General features: G+C 46.3%; 1 protein-coding gene across 3 annotated transcripts in view; it reads left to right on the forward strand.

Annotated features, from left to right (window-relative positions):
• Nucleotides 1-16,823, forward strand: part of anks1b (ankyrin repeat and sterile alpha motif domain containing 1B) — a 414,498-nt gene extending 397,675 nt beyond the window's left edge. For all 3 annotated transcript variants that reach the window (XM_065008369.1, XM_065008370.1, XM_065008371.1), the window contains 5 exons: nucleotides 4,525-4,611; nucleotides 5,761-5,898; nucleotides 6,531-6,698; nucleotides 14,255-14,346; nucleotides 15,552-16,823. In XM_065008369.1, the coding sequence (XP_064864441.1) occupies nucleotides 4,525-4,611; nucleotides 5,761-5,898; nucleotides 6,531-6,698; nucleotides 14,255-14,346; nucleotides 15,552-15,600 (534 nt within the window). In that variant the 3' untranslated portion in view covers nucleotides 15,601-16,823. The remainder of the gene's footprint in view (nucleotides 1-4,524; nucleotides 4,612-5,760; nucleotides 5,899-6,530; nucleotides 6,699-14,254; nucleotides 14,347-15,551) is intronic.
• The last annotated feature ends 9,636 nt before the right edge of the window (nucleotides 16,824-26,459 follow it).

The following is a 26,459-nucleotide window of genomic DNA, read 5'->3' on the forward strand; positions in this document are numbered from 1 at the left end:
CTGGAGGCCGGTGGCTTTATTGTGCACTGATTATAAGATATTGTCAAAGGCTTTGTCCAACAGGCTGAGGGAGGTGATGGGGCAAATCATACATACGGATCAGTCCTACTGTGTTCCTGGCAGGCAGATAGGGGATAACATTTCTCTGATTCGTGATTTTTTGGACGTCTCTAGGGCTATTGGGTTGGATGCTGGTCTAATTTCAATTGATCAGGAAAAGGCATTTGACCGAGTTGAACATCAATATTTATGGCACACGTTTGAGGCGTTTGGGTTCAGCTCTGGTTTTATTGCCATGATAAAGGTGATATATGGTGACATTAAAAGTGTATTGAAAGTTAACAGTGGTTTGAGTGCTCCTTTTAAAGTGTGTAGTGGTATTAGACAGGGATGTTCTATGTCAGGGATGTTATATGCCATTGCTATAGAGCCACTACTAAATAGCATTAGAAGTCACATTGCAGGGGTGTGCCTTTCAGAGGATATTCCTCCTATTCGTCTTTCAGCCTATGCTGATGATGTAGTTGTGCTAGTGAAAAATCAAGCGGAGGTGGATAGCTTGAGTCTAATGGTTGATCGTTTTAGGGGAATATCCTCTGCAAAGGTAAATTGGGAAAAGAGTTGTGCTTTACAGATTGGAGAATGGTCTGGAGGGATCATGGCTTTGCCAGGGGGGCTAGAATGGTGTAAGGGAGGTTTTAAGTATCTCGGAGTGTACCTAGGAGATGAGGGGACTATGGAAAAAAAATTGGAGTGGGGTGGTTGAAATGGTGGAAGGGAGGATGAGGAGATGGCGTTGGTTATTATCTCGTATGTCATATAGGCGGCGCACTATTATAGTTAACAATGTGATTGCCTCTGCACTGTGGCATCGGTTGTCAGTTTTAGAACCACCATCTGGCCTTCTGGCTAAGATACAGGCATTTATTGTGGATTTCTTTTGGGATAAATATCACTGGGTTCCACAAAGTGTTTTGTATTTGTCAAAAGAAGAGGGGGGACAAGGTCTTGTACATCTTGCTAGTAGGGTTGCTGCTTTCCGGTTTCAGTTTATTCAAAGGTTGCTTTATGGACCGGAAAATGTGGTGTGGAGAGGGGTGGCAGGTCTTATATTACAACGGGTTGGAGGATTAGGTTTAAAGAAGGCTTTATTTCTGGTTGATAGTAGCCACAAGAAGAAGGTACAAGATGAAGACGTCTCATTTCCAAGACTAGGGATTACACCAAATATCCCAGAGTCAGAAAGAAAGGCGTTATTGCTGGATTTGAGAGGGTTGGAGGAGGTGGGTTTGGATGAGGTGAATGGGAAGGACTTGTATAGGGGGTGTGTCAAGGTGTTGAATAAAGATAAATTGAAAAATAGAAAAGACACTCCATGGAGGGTAAAATTGGGCATTGATGACAAGGTAAAGCCAGCATGGAGGGCACTGTTACAAGCCACCGTTACAAAAGGGTACTGGTGATATGCAATGGAGGGTTTTACATGGCATCATTGCAGTTAATGCTTTTGTATCTGTTATTAACTCAGATGTTAGAGATGGATGTCCTTTTTGTAATATAAGAGAAACCATTTTTCACTGTTTTATGGAGTGTGAGAGGATAAAACCTCTATTGGAAATGCTGGAATCTTTGTTTAAAGCTGTAGGGGAGTTTTTCAATAACACTGTTTTTATTTTGGGGTTTCAATATAGTAAACAACAGAAAAGAAAATGTCAAATGTTAAATTTTATTTTGGGACAAGCTAAGATGTCAATTTTTCTGAGTAGGAAACATAAGATAGAAACGGGATATGGGCAGGATGTGAGATGTGTTTTTAAAGGATTAGTGAAAGCAAGAATAAAAGTAGATTTTGAGTTCTTTTCAGCTGTAAAAGATCTCCTATTATTTGAGGAGAAGTGGGCCTACGAAGGAGCGCTTTTTTTTGTAGAGGAGGGGAAATGATTTTTTGCCGATGAAATAAGTTGAATGTATATGTTATGTATTTATTTTTATTTAGGAATTACATTTGTTGTTTCATTTCTGAAAAGGCAGTGTGTCATTATTTATGTTAACACTTGAGTAAAAAATAAAGGTTTTATAAAAACTCACTCTCTCTTGCTCTGTCTGTCTGTCTGTCTCTCTCTCTCTCTCTCTCTCGTGTTACTGCAGTGTGGAAGTGCGGAAGCAGACTATTAATATGTGTACTATGCATGCCCCGGAACGTCCTTTCTTCTCCTCATCTTTATCTGTTTGGTCACATCTGAGAGCAGCTCACCATGCTGCAGACATCTCAGAGAGCCTCTCTCTCCCTCCCTCCCTCTCTCGGTTTATCTTGATCTGCCAAAACAATTGATGCTGTTGTTTTTATTGTCAGACTTCAAGGGTCATTAAATGTCAAGCTCTGCTCTCGATGTACCTACTGTACCTGCGTCCTGTTATACCCCCCCCCCCCCTCCTTATCTATCTCACCTTTCTCTCTATATTTCCATGCTTGTGGACACAGTATCAACATGGTCCATATGCATATGTAATTCCCTCTGCTCCCCCATCTTCTGTCTTTGTGTCTTGCAGCGCTGCGTTTGTCGGCCCTCATAAGCCCGTGATCTTGACAGGGAACCGCTGCACTAGAAATATGCTGATGTTGAGGAAACACAGAGAGTGAGAGCAGGGGGGGAGAGAAGAGGAATTCATACAGGATCTGTTGAATATATGAAATCCCTGACAGGTGGAATAATGGTACTAGGGTGATAGTGATTTGAAGTCACATCATTCCCCACTGCGGCAGCGCATAATGAGCTTAACAATGGGAGAAAGGGAAAGAAACATGCCGCTGTCAGACTAGAGCGGTGATAGTAAGTCTGGGTGGAATAGAAAGAAACATGCTGCTGTCAGACTAGAGCGGTGATAGTAAGTCTGGGTGGAATAGAAAGAAACATGCTGCTGTCAGACTAGAGCGGTGATAGTAAGTCTGGGTGGAATAGAAAGAAACATGCTGCTGTCAGACTAGAGCGGGTGATAGTAAGTCTGGGTGGGAATAGAAAGAAACATGCTGCTGTCAGACTAGAGCGGTGATAGTAAGTCTGGGTGGGAATAGAAAGAAACATGCTGCTGTCAGACTAGAGCTGGTGATAGTAAGTCTGGGTGGTAATAGAAAGAAACATGCTGCTGTCAGACTAGAGCAGGTGATAGTAAGTCTGGGTGGAATAGAAAGAAACATGCTGCTGTCAGACTAGAGCGGGTGATAGTAAGTCTGGGTGGGAATAGAAAGAAACATGCTGCTGTCAGACTAGAGCGGTGATAGTAAGTCTAGGTGGGAATAGAAAGAAACATGCTGCTGTCAGACTAGAGCGGTGATAGTAAGTCTGGGTGGGAATAGAAAGAAACATGCTGCTGTCAGACTAGAGCGGGTGATCGTAAGTCTGGGTGGGAATAGAAAGAAACATGCTGCTGTCAGACTAGAGCGGTGATAGTAAGTCTGGGTGGAATAGAAAGAAACATGCTGCTGTCAGACTAGAGCGGGTGATAGTAAGTCTGGGTGGAATAGAAAGAAACATGCTGCTGTCAGACTAGAGCGGTGATAGTAAGTCTGGGTGGAATAGAAAGAAACATGCTGCTGTCAGACTAGAGCGGGTGATAGTAAGTCTGGGTGGAATAGAAAGAAACATGCTGCTGTCAGACTAGAGCGGTGATAGTAAGTCTGGGTGGAATAGAAAGAAACATGCTGCTGTCAGACTAGAGCGGTGATAGTAAGTCTGGGTGGAATAGAAAGAAACATGCTGCTGTCAGACTAGAGCGGGTGATAGTAAGTCTGGGTGGGAATAGAAAGAAGAAAGGAATATAGGAGGAATATTTATGGGTTGAAAGCTGATAGTTATATTGGGCCTCCAAGGGGGAAATCTATACGTTTTGAAAATGTCATTTGCACCCATTGTTTTCCATAAGTCACGGGGTAACCTTTGAACTTTGAGAAGATTGGAATTTATTCTGCTAGTAAAGAGGAGAGTGTGTTGATAGGCTGGCTCTCTCTGTGCAGTGATCTCATCCCCATCTCCCTCTTTTTCTGCTTAGTTATAAGCTTGTGTTGATTTCATCTTTCTCTCTCTCTCTCTTCCCACCAATTCCCTCTTATTCTATCTCGTTATAAGCTTTGTTGAGCTCTCATCTCATAAGCTCTCATCTCTATCTGTCCCCACTGGGATTGCACAATTCCGAGAACTTTCAATAAATTCCCTGCCTTTCCCGAAATCCCGGTTTGAAGATTCACGGAATCAGGAGGGAATAAGTGGTAAACCCAGAATCCTCCAACCCAGGAGTGCTGAAAAAAAATGGGGAATTTATTGAAAGTTTTGCAACCATAGTCCCCACTCTCTCTAAAATTGTATTATATTGTGAATAGATTCTTATTGCAGGGTTTTATCGTTCTGCTGTGAAGGGAGACGGTGAGACCGTCTTGTTAGCCTTGTGTTGGTGGCCATCAGTCTAATTGACATCAAATGTTAACTCAGACTCCTCTTTTCCCCCTCCGTCTCTCTCTCCACTCTACAGAAGTCTACAGAACAGATGAAGAAAGTCCCGACCATTGTTCTGTCCGTCTCCTACAAGGGAGTCAAGTTCATCGACGCTACAAACAAGGTGAGAGGCTTTCTTTCCTCCGGCACCATTACTGAGAGTAAGAACTGAACAGCACTGGGTGGAAGCACCATTACTGAGAGTAAGAACTGAACAGCACCGGGTGGAAGCACCATTACTGAGAGTAAGAACTGAACAGCACCGGGTGGAAGCACCATTACTGAGAGTAAGAACTGAACAGCACCGGGTGGAAGCACCATTACTGAGAGTAAGAACTGAACAGCACCGGGTGGAAGCACCATTACTGAGAGTAAGAACTGAACAGCACCGGTGGAAGCACCATTACTGAGAGTAAGAACTGAACAGCACCGGTGGAAGCACCATTACTGAGAGTAAGAACTGAACAGCACCGGGTGGAAGCACCATTACTGGGAGTAAGAACTGAACAGCACCGGGTGGAAGCACCATTACTGAGAGTAAGAACTGAACAGCACCGGGTGGAAGCACCATTACTGAGAGTAAGAACTGAACAGCACTGAGTGGAAGCACCATTACTGAGAGTAAGAACTGAACAGCACCGGGTGGAAGCACCATTACTGAGAGTAAGAACTGAACAGCACCGGGAGGAAGCACCATTACTGACAGTAAGAACTGAACAGCACTGAGTGGAAGCACCATTACTGAGAGTAAGAACTGAACAGCACCGGGTGGAAGCACCATTACTGAGAGTAAGAACTGAACAGCACTGAGTGGAAGCACCATTACTGAGAGTAAGAACTGAACAGCACTGAGTGGAAGCACCATTACTGAGAGTAAGAACTGAACAGCACCGGGTGGAAGCACCATTACTGAGAGTAAGAACTGAACAGCACTGGGTGGAAGCAAAAAATAACATTGTCGGTTTCACAAGATCAACAGTCTGAACTTCCATCACATAAACTTTCTCTAAAGATCTCTAACCCTTCCCTCCCTCCCTCCCTCCCTCCCTCCCGCCCTCCCTCCCTCCCTCCCTCCCGCCCTCCCTCCCTCCCTCCCTCCCTCCCTCCCGCCCCCTCCCTCCCTCCCTCCCTCCGTCTTTCTCTCTGTCTTTCTCTCTCTCTCTGTCTTTCTCTCTCCCTGTGTCTCTCTCTGTATCTCTCCCACACTCTCTCCTTCCTTCCTTCCCTCTCTCCATTTCTCTTTCTCTGTCTCTCCCTCTGTCTCTCTCTCTAGAACATCATAGCTGAGCATGAGATCCGTAACATCTCATGTGCGGCCCAGGATCCTGAGGATCTGTCCACGTTTGCCTACATCACCAAAGACCTCAAGTCCAGCCACCACTACTGCCATGTCTTCACTGCCTTCGACGTGGTGAGTCACACACACTGTCTGTGAGGAGGTCAACGTGGTGAGTCACACACACTGTCTGTGAGCAGGTCGACATGGTGAGTCTCACACACACAGCACCCTCTGTCTGTGAGGAGGTCGACGTGGTGAGTCACACACACTGTCTGTGAGGAGGTCGACGTGGTGAGTCACACACACTGTCTGTGAGCAGGTCGACATGGTGAGTCTCACACACTGTCTGTGAGCAGGTCGACATGGTGAGTCTCACACACTGTCTGTGAGGAGGTCGACGTGGTGAATCACACACACTGTCTGTGAGCAGGTCGACATGGTGAGTCTCACACACACACAGCACCCTCTGTCTGTGAGGAGGTCGACATGGTGAGTCTCACACACTGTCTGTGAGGAGGTCGACGTGGTGAGTCACACACACACACAGCACCCTCTGTCTGTGAGGGGGACAAGTGGCTTTATTAATTAGTTACTTCCTGGTTTGAGAACTACTGTTATGATGAAATGGCAGGTTTGCGTGTGTGTGTGCGTAAGTGCGTGCGCATACATGCGTAACATTACATGCGTATATGTGTGTTTATGACATTTCGTGTGTGTGGGTGCATGCGTGTTTGTGTGTGTTTGTGTGTGTGTGTTTTTAACAGAACCTGGCGTATGAGATCATCCTGACCCTGGGCCAGGCCTTTGAAGTAGCCTACCAGCTGGCCCTGCAGGCCAGGAAGAGTGGCCATGGCTCCTCCACTCTGCCAGAGAGCTTTGACATCAAGCCCAACAAGCCCGTCCCCAAGCCCCGCGTCAACATCCGCAAGTCTGTGAGTAATGACACTAGTTTATACCCTCCGTTTAACCTTTACCCTCTACTACAACCTCCACCACGACCTCTCACCTTTCGTCAACACCCCTGTGCGAGCCATACCGTACTGTCTAGACCAACTGTAAGCTCCTATACCACGCTGTTCCACGACCTCTCACCTTTCACCTGTCAACATAAGCCTTTATAAGTCCCACATAATACTGCAGCCAACCCTCCCCATCACACAACTACTTCCCTTTCCTATGACCTCTCACCTCTCATCAACATCCACTAGCCTATAGTGTCTCCCATGACCTCTCACCTGTCCTCTGTTTCCAGTACAGGTACATTAGAGTGAACATCTCTAAGCTCCTTCAATGCCTTTGTTAGCTTTGTTATCAGTGTTAGCATGTTATTGTGAGTGTGTTGGTGTGTTTAGCGTTAACTCACTCCTTTTTCAAAGTGCTCTGTTGTGGTTATCGATGGTTGTAGTGTGTGTGTGTGTGTGTGTGTGTGTCTTGGCCACACTGAGCTTGTAGTGTAGGTCAGAGGTATGGGTTAGAGGTATGGGTTAGAGGTATGGGTCGGAGGTGCGGGTCGGAGGTGTAGTAGAGGGTAAATGAAAGTAAACACATTTTACCCACCTTTCAATAATGCATTGAAAGAAAAGGAAGCGTTACTTTTTTCACTGCGATCAGAGTTTACCCACCTATTTTCGGACCACTACATCACGGGTGTAGATGGATGTTTGATCTGTAAAAGACCCACTTTATCTTTCTCTCCCTGCAGTCTATTACAGCGATGGGTGATTGATGAGGGCTGTTTACATAGAGCTCTGTGGAGCCCAGCCCTGCTCACAGTGTGTGTGTGTGTGTGTGTGTGTGTGTGTGTGTGTGTGTGTGTGTGTGTGTGTGTGTGTGTGTGTGTGTGTGTGTGTGTGTGTGTGTGTGTGTGTGTGTACGCGCGCATCTCAGCTTTATGGGTGTGTGTGCATCTCTCAGCGTTGGCTCTGTCCATGGCTCTCTCCCAGTCCCACGCAGGTAGACGTTGCCAGAGCCATCTACCCCAGCCACAGTGCCTGTCTGTCAGCCTCCTCTCCCCACAGCCTCCCCTTGGATTCCAGTATCTGGATCTTTAAAATAGACCTAGATGGACAGTTAGATGTACCATAGACATGCACTGTACACCACTGGAGCCTTAAAAGCATTATTGTGTATAGTGTTCCCAAGTGGATTTACTGGGCTTCATGAATATGGTCCCATCCCAAATGTGGCACCCTATTCCCTATATATTGCATGGGCCCTGGTCAAACGTAGTGCACTATAAAGGAATAGGGTGCCATTTGGGAAGCATACTATGAGTGAGGTAAGTGCTATTTGTGCTTGCTTCTCATGTATAGAACACAGTACTAATGTCCCCTTCCAGAAAGTGAGTCAGGGGACAGGTAAAAGTGAGTCAGGGGACAGGTAAAAGTGAGTCAGGGGACAGGTAAAAGTGAGTCAGGGGACAGGTAAAAGTGAGTCAGGGGACAGGTAAAAGTGAGTCAGGGGACAGGTAAAAGTGAGTCAGGGAACAGGTAAAAGTGAGTCAGGGGACAGGTAAAAGTGAGTCAGGAGACAGGTAAAAGTGAGTCAGGGGACAGATAATGTGAGTCAGGGGACAGGTAAAAGTGAGTCAGGGGACAGGTAAAAGTGAGTCAGGGGACAGGTAAAAGTGAGTCAGGGGACAGGTAAAAGTGAGTCAGGAGACAGGTAAAAGTGAGTCAGGGGACAGGTAAAAGGGAGTCAGGGGACAGGTAAAAGTGAGTCAGGGGACAGGTAAAAGTGAGTCAGGGGACAGGTAAAAGTGAGTCAGGGGACAGGTAAAAGTGAGTCAGGGGACAGGTAAAAGTGAGTCAGGGGACAGGTAAAAGTGAGTCAGGAGACAGGTAAAAGTGAGTCAGGGGACAGGTAAAAGTGAGTCAGGGGACAGGTAAAAGTGAGTCAGGGGACAGGTAAAAGTGAGTCAGGGGACAGATAAAGTGAGTCAGGGGACAGGTAAAATGAGTCAGGGGACAGCTTTGTCTCTCTCTCTCTGTGCTGTTGGAGGTCATATAATATATGTGGTCATAGTAGTGCTGCTATCTAAAATTGTAATTGTCTTATCTAGTGGGTTGGAGATGTGAAGTTTTCTTTCCCTCTGTCTCATCTGTGTGTGTGTGTGTGTGTGTTTGTTTGTGTGTGTGCTCATGTCACAGAGATGGACGATGGCATGACTCCGCTGCTGTTACATTAACCATTAACCGCCTGCCCTGAAAGTGTGTCTGTGTGCACGTGTGTGTGTGTGCTTTTGAGCATATGCCTGCATGTGTGTGTGCGCGTGTGTTTGTGTTGTGTGTGTGTGGGTAATGTAGTTAATGGCTTGTGTAGTGCTGCGGAGGGAACTACAGTGAAGCATGCTGCAGGACTCAGTTAATATTCCCACCAGCAGCTGTTCACAGTCATTATTTTGCAGCACTTATATGTCTGTGTAAACCTGTGGATTACTGTTCCTCCTCTCTCCTTTCCTCCTCCTCCTTCTCTCCTCTTCTCCTCCTACTCTCCTCCTCTTCTTCTCCTCCTTCTCTCCTCTTCTCCTCTCATCCTCCTCTTCTCCTTCTCTCCTCTTCTTCTCTCCTCCTCCTCCTCTTCTTCTTCTTCTTCTTACATTTACATTTACATTTAAGTCATTTAGCAGACGCTCTTATCCAGAGCGACTTACAAATTGGTGCATTCACCTTATGACATCCAGTGGAACAGTAGTGCATCTAAATCTTTTAAGGGGGGAGAGGGATTACTTTATCCTATCCTAGGTATTCCTTAAAGAGGTGGGGTTTCAGGTGTCTCCGGAAGGTGGTGATTGACTCCGCTGTCCTGGCGTCGTGAGGGAGTTTGTTCCACCATTGGGGGGCCAGAGCAGCGAACAGTTTTGACTGGGCTGAGCGGGAACTGTACTTCCTCAGTGGTAGGGAGGCGAGCAGGCCAGAGGTGGATGAACGCAGTGCCCTTGTTTGGGTGTAGGGCCTGATCAGAGCCTGGAGGTACTGAGGTGCCGTTCCCCTCACAGCTCCGTAGGCAAGCACCATAGTCTTGTAGCGGATGCGAGCTTCAACTGGAAGCCAGTGGAGAGAGCGGAGGAGCGGGGTGACATGAGAGAACTTGGGAAGGTTGAACACCAGACGGGCTGCGGCGTTCTGGATGAGTTGTAGGGGTTTAATGGCACAGGCAGGGAGCCCAGCCAACAGCGAGTTGCAGTAATCCAGACGGGAGATGACAAGTGCCTGGATTAGGACCTGCGCCGCTTCCTGTGTGAGGCAGGGTCGTACTCTGCGGATGTTGTAGAGCATGAACCTACAGGAACGGGCCACCGCCTTGATGTTAGTTGAGAACGACAGGGTGTTGTCCAGGATCACGCCAAGGTTCTTAGCGCTCTGGGAGGAGGACACAATGGAGTTGTCAACCGTGATGGCGAGATCATGGAACGGGCAGTCCTTCCCGGGAGGAAGAGCAGCTCCGTCTTGCCGAGGTTCAGCTTGAGGTGGTGATCCGTCATCCACACTGATATGTCTGCCAGACATGCAGAGATGCGATTCGCCACCTGGTCATCAGAAGGGGAAAGGAGAAGATTAATTGTGTGTCGTCTGCATAGCAATGATAGGAGAGACCATGTGAGGTTATGACAGAGCCAAGTGACTTGGTGTATAGCGAGAATAGGAGAGGGCCTAGAACAGAGCCCTGGGGGACACCAGTGGTGAGCACGTGGTGTGGAGACGGATTCTCGCCACGCCACCTGGTAGGAGCGACCTGTCAGGTAGGACGCAATCAAGCGTGGGCCGCGCCGGAGATGCCCAACTCGGAGAGGGTGGAGAGGAGGATCTGATGGTTCACAGTATCGAAGGCAGCCGATAGGTCTAGAAGGATGAGAGCAGAGGAGAGAGAGTTAGCTTTAGCAGTGCGGAGCGCCTCCGTGATACAGAGAAGAGCAGTCTCAGTTGAATGACTAGTCTTGAAACCTGACTGATTTGGATCAAGAAGGTCATTCTGAGAGAGATAGCGGGAGAGCTGGCCAAGGACGGCACGTTCAAGAGTTTTGGAGAGAAAAGAAAGAAGGGATACTGGTCTGTAGTTGTTGACATCGGAGGGATCGAGTGTAGGTTTTTTCAGAAGGGGTGCAACTCTCGCTCTCTTGAAGACGGAAGGGACGTAGCCAGCGGTCAGGGATGAGTTGATGAGCGAGGTGAGGTAAGGGAGAAGGTCTCCGGAAATGGTCTGGAGAAGAGAGGCGGGGATAGGGTCAAGCGGGCAGGTTGTTGGGCGGCCGGCCGTCACAAGACGCGAGATTTCATCTGGAGAGAGAGGGGAGAAAGAGGTCAGAGCACCGGGTAGGGCAGTGTGAGCAGAACCAGCGGTGTCGTTTGACTTAGCAAACGAGGATCGGATGTCGTCGACCTTCTTTTCAAAATGGTTGACGAAGTCATCTGCAGAGAGGGAGGAGGGGGGAGGAGGATTCAGGAGGGAGGAGAAGGTTGCAAAGAGCTTCCTAGGGTTAGAGGCAGATGCTTGGAATTTAGAGTGGTAGAAAGTGGCTTTAGCAGCAGAGAGAAGAGGAAAATGTAGAGAGGAAGGAGTGAAAGGATGTCAGGTCCGCAGGGAGGCGAGTTTTCCTCCATTTCCGCTCGGCTGCCCGGAGCCCTGTTCTGTGAGCTCGCAATGAGTCGTCGAGCCACGGAGCGGGAGGGGAGGACCGAGCCGGCCTGGAGGATAGGGGACATAGAGAGTCAAAGGATGCAGAAAGGGAGGAGAGGAGGGTTGAGGAGGCAGAATCAGGAGATAGGTTGGAGAAGGTTTGAGCAGAGGGAAGAGATGATAGGATGGAAGAGGAGAGAGTAGCGGGGGAGAGAGAGCGAAGGTTGGGACGGCGCGATACCATCCGAGTAGGGGCAGTGTGGGAAGTGTTGGAACACTGTGAACACACTCTCTCCCGCTCTCTCCTCCTCCTCCTCTTTGTCTTCTCTCCTCCTTCTCTCCTCTCCTCCTCCTTCTCTCCTGGTAAGACAGATACGGCCTAGTTTTTAATCTTCCTCTGTCTTGTCCTCCTTTCTCTACATCATCCTTGTGTGTGTATGTGTGTTCTTCTGCCTGTATGAAGTGTTCCTTTGGTGTGTCCCTGGTGTTACCATCGTTGCAGCTGTGTTGTTATGGCATTGCAGTGGTGTTACTATGACGTTACTGAACTGTTACCATACGGTTTCAGTGTCGTTGCCGTGCTGTTGCCGAGCAGGCCCCCTTTGACCTCTGTGTTCCTCCCCCTATAGGTCATCATGTACCCCTCTAGCCGTTGGTCACTGGGTCACATATACACCCCCCACCGGCCTCCTCTCCACCCTCCTCTTCCTCCTCCTCCACCACTCCTCCTCCGTCACCCTCACAAAGTTCCCTTTCAGGTCTTCCTCCCTTCTCCTTTCTTTCTTACTCTCGACTGTCTGCTCTCTCTGTTGGTTTTGTCTCCATACACTTTGATCACTCTATAGATCTTTTGTTTGTCTCTGTGGTTGGTCCTGCCTCTGTCAACTCCACTCAGATCGTGTGTGTGTGTGTGTGTGTGTGTGTGTGCGTGCGCGCGCCCGTTCATACATTCTTCCAGTTTCAGCATTGCAGTGTTCACAGGTAGGAACCCACTCCCCAAATCATCTTTTAGTCTATCACGGACCAATGTGGTGGAAGGAAAGCACCCTCGGCAACCAGAATGAGCATTTTGATTGGTTGTTGAAAAGTAAACTTTTGACTGGGAAAGAGCATAGCTTGGTCTTGAACAAGTCATTTTCAGCCATGGGAAGATGTTGTGGGGTTTAGAGTACGGAGATTATTTGTAATATTATATACTGTTTTCTTTTCTTTCCTCATTAAACTACATTGTGATACGTACGTTGATATGAGGCCAACAAATATATCTTCAGACCTAAAGCAAGTGCCTCCATATTTAAGTGTTGGTGTGGAAGTCTGTGATCGTGACTCTTCACTATTAACTCTCTCTCTCTCCTGTTCTCTCAGCCCCAGACCCCTCAGTCACTCTCTCTCTCTCCTGTTCTCTCAGCCCCAGACCCCTCTCTCACTCTCTCTCTCTCTCTCTCTCTCTCTCTCTCTCTCCCGCTCTCTCTCTCTCCCGCTCTCTCTCTCTCTCTCCATCCTCTCTCCTGTTCTCTCAGACCCAGACCCTTACTCTCTCTCTCTCTCCCGCTCTAGCTCTCTCTCTCTCTCTCTCTCTCTCCCGCTCTCTCTCTCCCGCTCTCTCTCTCTCTCGCTCTCACTCTCTCTCTCCCGCTCTCTCTCTCGCTCTCTCTCGCTCTCTCTCTCCCGCTCTCTCTCTCTCTCTCTCGCTCTCTCTCTCCCGCTCTCTCCCGCTCTCTCTCTCTCGCTCTCTCTCTCTCTCACGCTCTCTCTCGCTCTCTCTCTCCATCCTCTCTCTCTCCCGCTCTCTCTCTCTCGCTCTCTCTCCTGCTCTCTCTCTCTCTCTCTCTCCTGCTCTCTCTCTCTCTCTCCCGCTCGCTCTCTCTCTCTCTCTCTCCATCCTCTCTCTCTCCCGCTCTCTCTCTCTCTCTCTCTCTCGCTCTCTCTCTCCCGCTCTCTCTCTCTCCATCCTCTCTCTCGCTCTCTCTCTCTCTCCCGCTCTCTCTCTCTCTCTCTCTCCTCTCTCTCTCCCGCTCGCTCTCCCGCTCTCTCTCTCTCTCTCTCCCGCTGCTCTCTCTCTCTCCATCCTCTCTCTCTCTCTCTCGCTCTCTCCATCCTCTCTCTCCATCCTCTCTCTCTCTCTCTCTCTCTCTCCATCCTCTCTCTCTCTCTCTCTCTCCCGCTCTCTCTCTCTCTCTCTCCTGCTCTCTCTCTCTCTCCTCTCTCTCTCTCTCTCCATCCTCTCTCTCTCGCTCTCTCTCTCTCTCCATTCTCTCTCTCTCTCTCTCCATCCTCTCTCTCTCTCGCTCTCTCTCTCTCTCTCTCTCCCGCTCTCTCTCTCTCTCTCCATCCTCTCTCTCTCTCCCTCTCCATCCTCTCTCTCTCTCTCTCTCCCGCTCTCTCTCTCCATCCTCTCTCTCTCTCTCCCCGCTCTCTCTCTCTCCATCCTCTCTCTCTCTCTCCCGCTCTCTCTCTCTCTCTCCATCCTCTCTCTCTCGCTCTCTCTCTCTCTCCATCCTCTCTCTCTCGCTCTCTCTCTCTCTCTCTCTCCCGCTCTCTCTCTCTCTCTCCATCCTCTCTCTCTCTCCCTCTCCATCCTCTCTCTCTCTCTCTCTCTCTCTCTCCCGCTCTCTCTCTCTCTCTCCATCCTCTCTCTCTCTCCCTCTCCATCCTCTCTCTCTCTCTCTCTCTCCATCCTCTCTCTCTCTCTCTCTCCATCCTCTCTCTCTCTCTCTCTCTCCTGACATGTATTATTATCCCATTTTTTCTCTGACAACGTTTAACCAACCCTCTCTCTCTCCATCCTCTCTCTCTCCCTACTCTCACTCCTTCTCTCTCTCTCTCTCCATCCTCTCTCTCTCCCTACTCTCACTCCTTCTCCCTCTCTCAGATGGAGCAGGCGTCGATGGAGCAGAAGGGTCATGCCAACGTGCCGTGGATAGTGGAACCAGGGCAGGAGGCCAAGAGAGGAGCGAACACCAAGTATGAGACCACTATTTTCTAATAGCGTATACCACCCGCCTGTCCACTCCTGTGTGTGTGCCTTGCAGAGAGCTGGCCCTCTAGAGGCCCCCCAACGGAGCTGCACGGCACGAGCAACCCTCTTATGCGGCGACGTGTGTGACCTCACTGGCCGAAAAACCCGCTCCGCCGCAACCTCTGCATGATGCCGTTTGGCGCTGCGCTGTGTGTCTATCTCTCACACACTCCTCTCTCTTGCTCTCTCCCCACCCTCCCTTTCCTTGTCCTGTTGACGCCTTAGCCTGCCTGCAGGGGCGGAGCATGAACTTTTACCCTTGGGGTGATGGTGCACCTCTCTGTCTAGACCTGTAGGGGGCAACAGTCAGTTCTATTTTTCCATTTTCCATGGTCAGCCCTCCCCTCCTATGTGTCAGGCAGTCAGTTGGTTGGTTGGTCAGTCAATCACTCTTATTTTTTTTCCTGACTGGGGGGGTGGAACCATTTGGTTATATCTCATGTTTTTCCTCTTCCTACTGCTGTTCCTCCGCTCCTCGCTTTTCTTTTTTGTCTCTCTCTTTTCACCCCTTCGACAAGCTGAATGAGAATATCTAGACCATTATGCTGCTAAGAACCCCACCCCTAACAGTCTTTGTTGGTTTTTAGAGCAAAGCCAATTCTCCAGCACTAGGTTTGCGTGTTGATGTTTTGGGGGATTTTGTTGTCCAGTACCGGCAACCCAGAGGAAAGTGGAGGGACATTTGTTTATCAGTTCCATCTAGTTGGAGAGGATAATGGACTGCTGAGAGATGATGTAGCAAATGTTACTTTAAAAATAAAAAGTTGCTAGTTCAACAGACTCCTGTTTTTATCATATATCAGTCTTTGATTTTTACAGCAGATTATTTTTTTTAGACATATTGAGAGAGATTTTTGAGTGGCAAAGCTTTGTTTGTTTATTTGAGACTAATTGACCTTTGACACAGGACGGAATAGTTTTTAAACCACACGCTATACCTGTGTCCAGATTTAATTTGTTTAAAATAGGTTATTATTAGATTCATCATTTTCTTTCTATACTTGTTTTGTTGGGAAATGCTGAAAAGGTTTAGCTTGTGAGGCGCATGGAGTCCATTTTGGACTGACTGGTAACGAGGGAGGGGCGGGGCCAGTGGATAGGAGGCGGGGTTTGGGGACTCTCTGGATAAGTGGTGTGATCTCATTCGCAGGGCAATGCCGGACGCCCATGTCTATTACTGTGGAATGCAAAGAATGTAGCCAGCCTTAAACATGGACCCTCACACACAATGCAAAAAGGACTACAAATGTGGACCCTTCTGTCTCTGTGTCAAAGGACTACTAACATGGACACTCTCTAACGAACTTGGTGTTTAAGGTTGATTACAAAACGAGGACATCTTCCCACAAACCACAAACATTGGACCCATGGACATCTGTACACACACACACACAGTTAAGGGACTGCTTAGTAACAGATGTCCGTCAGATATGTGAATGTAGACTTTCATTGAAGCAGCCACAACTCTAGCCCCTGTTCTGCATTCAATTGGACCTTGACCTTTGAACTCTATACCACGGTCACCCAAGGTCTGGACTGTAACGGACAACTGTGTGTATTTGAATGGGGACGAGGTAAAGGACTTCTGGTTGGCTCTTTTCCTCTTGTTGAAGTTTTGTTTAACGGTCAATAATACAATAATGTGGATAGAATTGGCCGTGCCGGACCACCATGCAACAGGTGAGCCCTGTGCCAAGTGACATCACAAAGGATGGCTCCGCCTACCTGAGCAAAACACCATCCATCCCAATTAAAGAAATATTCAGATTAATGCCGGACGTTTTAAATGTTTCATATGAGATTACCTTATGATTATTCTTGTGCAATTCTTGTCTACTCTTGTCTTAATGTTACATTATTTTTATATGATATGCTGAAATTAAAAATTCTGGGCTTGAGAATGATTGCCATCCTTTAAAAAATAGCATAATAGTTCTATACTGAGAGTGAATGTTTCAGATGGCTCCTCTCCTTATTAATAATAATAGCTATTATAATTATTGGTGTGTCCGGTCAACACACCAATCTGTTTCTCATGGGGCTAGACTCATAACTCCAAGCAGATGTCATATTTTACCACAGTATTTCTTTATTCTTTGGATGAATACATAGTCCTCTCTAAATGTACATAGATATTTTGCCAGCTCATTGTTCATACATGTAATGTAGTAAAACATTTACAAAAATAAAGGAATCAAATATTTGCCGCACTGGAGACAAGGTACCAAAATGAAAAGGTCAGAGTTGAAAATAAAATCTATGGTTCTAGAGATTGTATTGGGGAGGGCTGGGACATCACTGCTGACTAACTCATGTACATAGGCTTGGGCTTCCAGCACACAGATTTTGTACGTTTTGGTCATTATTTATATCCTTGTAAATCACATGGAATAAACACAACTTGTACCACCATTAATCACCATTGGTCTCCGGGTCTATACTTTACTGGGTTGTAATGTACTGGTTGAGATTATTGTCCTTTTTCATTTGTCCCATGTTTTATCTGACTCCTTCAATTTTCCAACTTGTACTGATTTTGGTCTGGGAGTGAGTCTCAATTGTATTTCATTGATTCCTCGTGTCGACTCTCACCTAAAAAAGGCATTGGAGGTCATCTGAGGTTCCTCCCCTTGTACCTTCTCCCTAATTCATTTTTAGAAGGAGACAGGCAGAGAGGATGTGACGAATCAAGGAAAACAATTGAGAGGCACCCATATAATTAGTCCCCAAAAACTAGAATGGTGGGAACCTTCTTATGATGGATAAAGGTCAGCCATTTTGGTCAGGGAGTAGGTCAACCATAGTTTGGTGCGAACCTTCTTATGATGGGATAAAGGTCAGCCATTTTGGTCAGGGAGTAGGTCAACCATAGTTTGGTGAGAACCTTCTTATGATAGGATAAAGGTCAGCCATTTTGGTCAGGGAGTAGGTCAACCATAGTTTGGTGGGAACCTTCTTATGATGGGATAAAGGTCAGCCATTTTGGTCAGGGAGTAGGGCAACCATAGTTTGCCAGTGTTGTAATAAGTAATTGTGTAAAAAAAAAAAAAAATTGTAAAATGTATCTGCACTGTATTTTTGGTTAGCTAGCCATCCAGTTTTAGAGGAATGAATCCATAAACCTTTCAAATTCACTGCCTACATTCCAACCAAACGATGCAGTCAATCCACAGCCATACATACACTGGCTAGAATCAGCTGATGATGGGACTTAGACAAGTTGTATGGTCTGTGTACATATATTTTAGAGGCTATTTATAGACAATTGTTATAAACTATATATAATTAAATGACTTTTAGGTTGACAATTTTATAACACTGATATATCACATGCCTTAGTTTGATTGTCATGGATAAGTAAAGTCAGGATTATGCCCCTGCCATTCATTCCAATTAGACTGGTTTGGATTTCTCCCTGACCCATATGGCTGCCATTTTCACCACATTCTGGAACTTTGAAGGTTTATGGCATAGCCCCTCTATCCATTTAATAGGCTCTTTATGGATGCACCCATGTGATGCACACCTCCTGATGGACTTGCTTTTAACCAATCACCAGCCAGTCTACCACAGAAGGCGGAACTTCCTCTCACGCTCTTCCATAAAATGGCCTCACCTGCCTGGTTCTCCCTTTACCTGGATGAGTGTTTGAAATGTAGGTGCTGTGCTCCTCTTCATTTGGTTGACATTTTGTCTATCATGTGTTTCCAGCCCTATTTGTCCTACTCCATGTTGTAGGCAATTTGATGTTCCTAGTTATGTGCTTACTGTTTCAGATGAATTACCCATCCTTTACCATTTATCCTATTTCATCTAATAAAATATCATCAGCCCAATCGCCTGAGTTTTAATGGACATCCACCACAAGATTCCAGTCCGAGCAGCACCCCCACAGTCCACCAGTTCCAATGCCAGTCAAAATCAAGGAATTTCATTGAAATTAACAATAAGCTGGTTTGACATAGTGTACTATTGAACTGAGAGCCGTCTTGGGAAAAAAACATGACTGCAACAAACATGATTATTTTGGTTGTTGTAGACAGAAAGGTGAAGTGGCAACACTTTACTTGACACACAGTGTCATAACCGGTTATAATATGATCATAACACTCATGACATATTTCGATCTGTTCTGACACATATTGCGTTATTTTATGGCTGGTTATGACACCTGCATACGTGTCAAATGCCACAAAACCTACCACACAAGGCAAAACATTCCATTACACCATGGCCTACTTGTCATGTCTTTTTTTAATTGACCATATTATATGATCATTGTAATTGCTAACACATGGATTGTCAGTCATGCACCTTCCCCAATGCTCTGCTGATGACTGGGATGAATGCAGGAGCAGGACAAGAAACCCTCTTTTTGACAGATGACTGATATAAGGGTAGGTATGTGATAGGCCTATCTGGCTTATGTGATTATGATGGTTCTTGACAGTATCAAAGTATATTTTCTTAGTCCAAGTAAAGTGACAGGATGGTCAATGCTTCTTACAGTGACAAAGTTTATTTTCTTAGTCCAATTAAAGTGACACAGGATGGTCATAATGCTTCATGAAAGTTAGTTAAAATATGATGAAAAAAACATGACTGTAAAGAATTCATTACATGAAAGGATTTAAGAAACAAACTTGAAAACAAAAGGAAAGTTCGTGACACTTATGGCTGGTTATGACACCTACATAACATAACGCAATATTTGTCACAACAGATGTAAATATATGGGTCATGACAGACCTATGACATGTCATAATGTGTTATGACACTGGGTGTCAAGTAAAGTGTTACCGGTAAAGTACGTCCATCCATGCAGGGGTTGACAAACTATTATCTACAATACACTTTAAAGCCTATGACCTGAGGGCAATTGCAATTGAATTTGTCAGTGTTGGTGTTTGGGATGACCAGACGGTATGGGGAGGAAAGGATGGATATTGTCTAAAAGCTACAGTAAGGAAGAGTTACATAACGACACCATAGGCTTTAACTTTGCACTCTCCTGAACAGGCCCCAGAAGCCAGCAGGTTTTGAGATAAGGAGGAAGCCACAATGCTTTACAAATGCTTTGGAGTGCATGCCATAAAGCTTTCTCTAGTCTAGGCCATGTGAACATGTATCTAATCACACAAATACAATAAATATAAGAGGAGAGACGGTCCAGCTGATCTACAGCAACAGGGAGAGAAACAGTAAGCATACAGTGTTCTCATCTGATGTGCCGTAATCACAAGGTACACCCTCAAACCAATTACACACCTGCATCAATCAAAGTGTCTTTGTATGGCGGATTTTACACATACATTTGTCATAGGACTTTCCACAAGAAACCCGGACGCAGACCACCAACTCCCCCAGAAACCCAGACTCAAACTACCAACTCCCCCAGAAACCCAGACTCAAACCACCAACTCCCCCAGAAACCCAGACTCAAACCACCAACTCCCCCAGAAACCCAGACTCAAACCACCAACTCCCCAGAAACCCAGACTCAAACCACCAACTCCCCAGAAACCCAGACTCAAACAAACCAACTCCCCAGAAACCCAGACTCAAACCATCAACTCCCCAGAAACCCAGACTCAGACCACCAACCCAGACTCAGACCACCAACTCCCCAGAAACCCAGACTCAGACCACCATCTCCCCATACCCAGAAACCCAGACCACCAACTCCCCCAGAAACCCAGACCACCAACTCCCCCAGAAACCCAGACTCAAACCACCAACTCCCCCAGAAACCCAGACTCAAACCACCAACTCCCCCAGAAACCCAGACTCAAACCACCAACTCCCCCAGAAACCCAGACTCAAACAAACCAACTCCCCCAGAAACCCAGACTCAAACCATCAACTCCCCAGAAACCCAGACTCAGACCACCAACCCAGACTCAGACCACCAACTCCCCCAGAAACCCAGACCACCATCTCCCCCATACCCAGAAACCCAGACCACCAACTCCCCCAGAAGCCCAGACCACCAACTCCCCCAGAAACCCAGACCACCAACTCCCCCAGAAACCCAGACCACCAACTCCCCAGAAACCCAGACTCAAACCACCAACCCCCAGAAACCCAGACTCAGACCAGCAACTCCCCAGAAACACAGACCACCAACTCCCCCAGAAAAACAGACTCAGACTACCAACTCCCCAGAAACCCAGACTCAGACCACTAACTCCCCAGAAACCCAGACTCAGACCACCAACTACCCCAGACACCCAGACTCAGACCACCAACACCCCCAGAAACCCAGACCACCAACTCCCCAGAAACCCAGACTCAGACCACCAACTCCCCCAGAAACCCAGACTCAGACCACCAACTCCCCCAGAAACCCAGACTCAGACCACCAACACCCCCAGAAGCAGCAGGCCTGCGCTAGAGACCCATAAAATCAAGGCCATCAACATTTATAGCAAGCTGTTCAAAGGCAGAGTGAGGGTTCGTTCCACACCATAAAACCCTGCAATGAGTCAGCCACATGCTGCAGTCAATCGTTAACAACAATCTGCACTCAATTGAGATAGCTACTGGGCCATTCTGGGTAAGGTATATGGGTCCATACTGCAAGAGACCAAGGGCAACGATTGGGGCTATAGACTGGCTTCTGTGGTTAGTGTCGATTCTGTGATTCTTTCTCCTGCTGTCGATTAGACAACAATCTCCAGTCAATTGAGATAGATACTGGGTCATTCTAGGTACAGTAATATGGTAGGAAGAAGTAAAGGATAGCGGCTATATAGGTTCATCACTTTCTGTGTTTATCGCCGACTCTGTCTCCTGAAACGCTTGTGAATAAACATTGTACACTGAGACTTGGAAGCATGGTGGGCAGTGGCTGGCTTCTCTTACCTCAGATGGGGGAAGATGTTATGGGCAGGGTGGAGAGTGGCTGGCTTCTCTTACCTCAGATGGGGGAAGATATTATGGGCAGGGTGGAGAGTGGCTGGCTTCTCTTACCTCAGATGGGGGAAGATATTATGGGCAGGGTGGAGAGTGGCATAGTGAGTGAAATATTTATCTACATCTCTGGAGGAGGCATAGGGAGGGGGGAGAGGGTTCTCTCTCACTGACTGCACTTTGCTGTCTGCCCTAGTTGTGTGTAAGAGACATTACTACAAAGACATTACTGAGAAAAAGGAGAGACGGTGAGGGGAGTGAGACGGGGATAGATAGATAGATAGATAGATGTAAGGAGAGAGACAAAGACAGATCTACTGTAGAACATCTGGAAGGGTGAAAGAAGGACAGGGCAGGAAAAGACCAGAGACAGACGTTCAGTATTTAGGCTATTGAAAGAGCGATGGAGAGAGGGATATCTTCCCTCTGATAGGTGGTGCAACAGGGCCAACGTCCCAGATGGCGTGTGTACCTGGCGGCCATCGACGAATAAACGAGGCAGCTGAGGATATGCGGTTATGTAATGAGATCTCACATTCATTAATTCACATTCATTCATTAAAACCTGGAAACAAGGTTTGCTGAATTACGGACCTCTTCCAACGAATAAACCTTCCCGATAAACAACACCACACAACATCCTGTGTCCATTTCCAGCATATTTACAAACCTGGCAACACGCCACTAATTCACACAAAGGATACAGCGGTAGAGCTTTGTGTACTGGGAGGTAGAGAGAGAGAACACGAGAGAATTAGATGTGACCACATTGACAGTCAGGGCAGGCAAAGTGTTTGACGTAATAACAATGTGCTTCATTTGGTAAACTACTGACTGAACACAGTCCAAAACATGTTTTCACTGAGTCATCAACAGCACCTGCTATTTGCAGCTACACACAGTAGTATCTTGTAATTAACAAACAATAAAATGCGGAGGAACACACACACACACACACACACACACAAGCCCGTGCACATGCACACACACACATGCCCGTGCACATGCGCACACACACACACACACACACACACACACACACACACACACACACGCCCGTGCACATGCATACACACACACACACACACACACACACACACACACACAAGCCCGTGCACATGCACACACACACACGCCCGTGCACATGCGCACACACACACACACACGCCCATGCACATGCACACACACACGCCCGTGCACATGCACATACACACACGCCCGTGCACATGCACACACACACGTCCTGCATTCATATTAGCTCACAGTTAGTGACATTAGAATTCAACACGCTCACAGCTTGTCTTAGTTCTATCTTGTTATTTCAATAAACCATTGTTATTGATTACTGCATTGTTGGGGTTAGAGCTGCAAGAAAGACATCTCACTGTACTGGTGCACCTGACATTAACACTTAAATTGTCTGGAGCCGGGTGTTGTGCGACCTGTTCAGACTGGACCTGCTCTGACTGTGATGAGTGTGCCAAGTCCTTGCAGTATGGTGCTGCCTGGCATACACCCACGCACAGACACACACACTGTACACAATCTGGCAGCCAGCCACTCTTTCAGAGGGTAGAGGGGATACACTGAGGTGGGCCAGAACAGAACAGGCCAAAAAACATAACAAATTCATCCCTCTCTCTCTGGCCTGACGTCATCCTTCTGCCCCCAGGAAATGACCCTGACCTGCCTGTCTGCCTCCAGGGCTTCAGAGTCCTGGCTAAGACAAGAACACGCTCTCTGGCTTTACATAATCAAACCAGCGCCTAGGATTGTGCTCTCCAAAGCAAGGCCTTCAACCTAGAGATAGAACGTGGCCCCTTGGTTAACACCGGGGTCCAGAAATCACAGCAATAGGACATCCATAGAGATACATCCATGTGTTATACCTGCTTAATTAAGGTCATGTGAGCTTGGGTGTAAGTCTTTCTGTGTTGGTCACACAAACAATTGTGTGGTTTGAATACCCGTATACAGAGACAGCCAGGCACTTAGTAACTCTCAACACACTAATTCAGGAAGTAGAGGAACATGTAACTATAGAGAACTAATACAACCCTCATAAGACTAGACCTGCTATGACAGATCTCTAAGCCCAGTCAGATTAGTATTGCAAGAAGCTGTTCTGAACTCCTCAACAGTCACATTCGAGAGGAAAGACCACAGCAGGCGAAGCTGCTTATGTCTCCCGTGACACTGTAAGACAGCAAAAATAGTTTGGACTAATACTTCCATTTACATTCTACTGATCCACACTTGAAATTCATGGCATTCGTTCTTACCTACAGGGACTTCAAAAGTGCATTTAATAAGAGGGAGAATCAACAGCATGAAGTTAAGTTAGTACTAGACTGGTATCGTAAGCATGGACTCGTTATAACTAGTTATATGCAGCAGCGGCCGAATGAAGAGTAGATTTCCAGTATAGGGATACAGGTCATGATGCAACATGTTGGGTGAGAGACAGTATTGCATTGGAGGTTGAAAGGAGGCTGTGTGGTCAAAGTAAGTGGGTAGTGGATCTCTCAGCACACTTGGAAAATGGTTGTGGATGAAATCCAGCTTTGAAGTCATGAAAGTTAAATGAATAATTCATCTCCCCCAAAAATTACTGACCAACATTTGACATCAAAATGAAGTCCAAGAAAGACCCTGAAAATCACACTGCTCTAAACATGACACGTTATAAACAAAATCACATCACGCGTATTACAACACCAACAGGGAAACAGATTTCAGCTGTGCCGCCAATCACTGACCCAGTGTCATAGGATAGTTCATGGTTAAGGTTCAGAATGGGAGTTATTTAATCTGACCCAGTGTCAGAGGATACTTCAACCCTCTAATGGTTAAGGTTCAGAATGAGAGTTATTTAATCTGATCCTAGATCTGTGGTTAGGGGCAACTTCTCTCCAGAGCAAATACACTGCTCTGAATGTGTCACACTAAGTTTGAGTTGAGCAGCAGAAGCACTACTGGTGGCAGACAGGGAACGTTGTGTTAAATGGTGCCAGAGACATCATGCAAGTAAACCCTGCTTTCTTTTCCTCACACACGTGTTAAAACACACACTCAAGCCTTTGTCTACAAATCTCACAAAGTGGAAACCCATTTAGACACCTCAACCTCTAAATCATAGTCGTATAGTAGGCTAGCCTATATGTCTATCTAATATCATATTGATATCATTTCCCACACTTTTCCCTTGAGCAAGGAACATAAGGCCCCTAAACTGCTCATTGGGCACTGCCCTCTGCTCCAGCCCCGCCAACCCTCTGGATAAGAGCGTCTGCTAAATGACTTAAATGTAAATGTAAATGTGTGCGTGTGTATATATATATAGTGGGGGGGGGGTAAAATAAACAGACACATGGTGAGACCATTCCTTCCTTCCAATGAGACAAACCAAGTACCTCCTCTGAGATAACCTATGCCAATTTACACTGCATTTTCATAGCATGTCTAACTCAATCTATTCAAATTGGAGATGATTGAGGGAGTTCCCCATTCCACCCTGTATTGTTTTAATTGATATTGACTGGCACTTTGTACCTTCAAATGTATATATAATCTCTTTTTACTTCAGCAGATGTCACAAAGTGCTTATTCAGAAACCAGCCTAAAACCCCAAAGAGCAAGCAATTCCTATCTACAGGGGCAAAAGCAGGATCCGCATTTTAAAAATCCTTCTGCTAGCTTTAGGGGACTTTACTTGCTAACATAATGTGATTTATGAGTCATATTAAATCTATGGGCTTGAGATGTGGATGGAGAGAAAGAAAATATATAAAACTGTTAAACTCTCTTAAAGAGATTTACAGAAGCAAACATGAACTCACAGCCCCAACCTTCTAATCAGATCACCATAGCAACACAATGTGCCATATGTAGGCCATAACGCTCTTAAAAAAGCGTCCGACTGTCAATCTGAAAATAGGGCTTTAAAGCTTGTGATGAATTTTGTGGCTTCTACTTTACCAGTCACATTTAGACAAATCTGGTTCTTGGGTACAAAACAGATGAAGAGACGGGTTGTTCTGGTTTGAGTGTGTGTTTGAGTGAGTGTGTGTTTGAGTGAGTGTGTGTTTGTGTGTTTGAGTGAGTGTGTGTTTGTATGTTTGTGTGTTTGAGTGAGTGAGTGTGTGTGTGTTTGTGTGTTTGAGTGAGTGTTTGTGTGTTTGAGTGAGTGTGTGTTTGTGTGTTTGAGTGAGTGAGTGAGTGTGTTTGAGTGAGTGTGTGTTTGTGTGTTTGAGTGAGTGTGTGTTTGTGTGTTTGAGTGAGTGTGTGTTTGTGTGTTTGAGTGAGTGTGTGTTTGTGTGAGTGAGTCAGTGTTTGTGTGTTTGAGTGAGTGAATGATTGTGTGATTGAGTGAGTGTGTTTTTGTGTTTGAGTGAGTGTGTGTTTGAGTGAGTGTGTGTTTGTGTGTTTGAGTGAGTGTGTGTTTGTGTGTTTGAGTGAGTGTGTGTTTGTGTGTTTGAGTGAGTGTGTGTTTGTGTGTTTGAGTGAGTGTGTGTTTGAGTGAGTGTGTGTTTGTGTGTTTGAGTGAGTGTGTGTTTGTGTGTTTGAGTGAGTGTGTGTTTGTGTGTTTGAGTGAGTGTGTGTTTGTGTGTTTGAGTGAGTGTGTGTTTGTGTGTTTGTGTATTTGAGTGAGTGTGTGTTTGAGTGAGTGTGTGTTTGAGTGAGTGTGTGTTTGTGTGTTTGAGTGAGTGTTTGTGTGTTTGAGTGAGTGTTTGTGTGTTTGAGTGAGTGTGTGTTTGTTTGTGTGTTTGAGTGAGTGTGTGTTTGTGTGTTTGAGTGAGTGTTTGTGTGTTTGTGTGTTTGAGTGAGTGTTTGTGTGTTTGAGTGAGTGTGTGTTTGTGTGTTTGAGTGAGTGTGTGTTTGTGTGTTTGAGTGAGTGTGTGTTTGTGTGTTTGAGTGAGTGTGTGTTTGTGTGTTTGAGTGAGTGTGTGTTTGTGTGTTTGAGTGAGTGTGTGTTTGTGTGTTTGAGTGAGTGTGTGTTTGTGTGTTTGAGTGAGTGTTTGTGTGTTTGAGTGAGTGTGTGTTTGTGTGTTTGAGTGAGTGAGTGTTTGTGTGTTTGAGTGAGTGTGTGTTTGTGTGTTTGAGTGAGTGAGTGTGTGTTTGTGTGTTTGAGTGAGTGAGTGTTTGT

Source organism: Oncorhynchus nerka, linkage group LG23 (assembly GCF_034236695.1).
Source record: "Oncorhynchus nerka isolate Pitt River linkage group LG23, Oner_Uvic_2.0, whole genome shotgun sequence".
Taxonomy (NCBI): Eukaryota; Metazoa; Chordata; class Actinopteri; order Salmoniformes; family Salmonidae; genus Oncorhynchus; species Oncorhynchus nerka.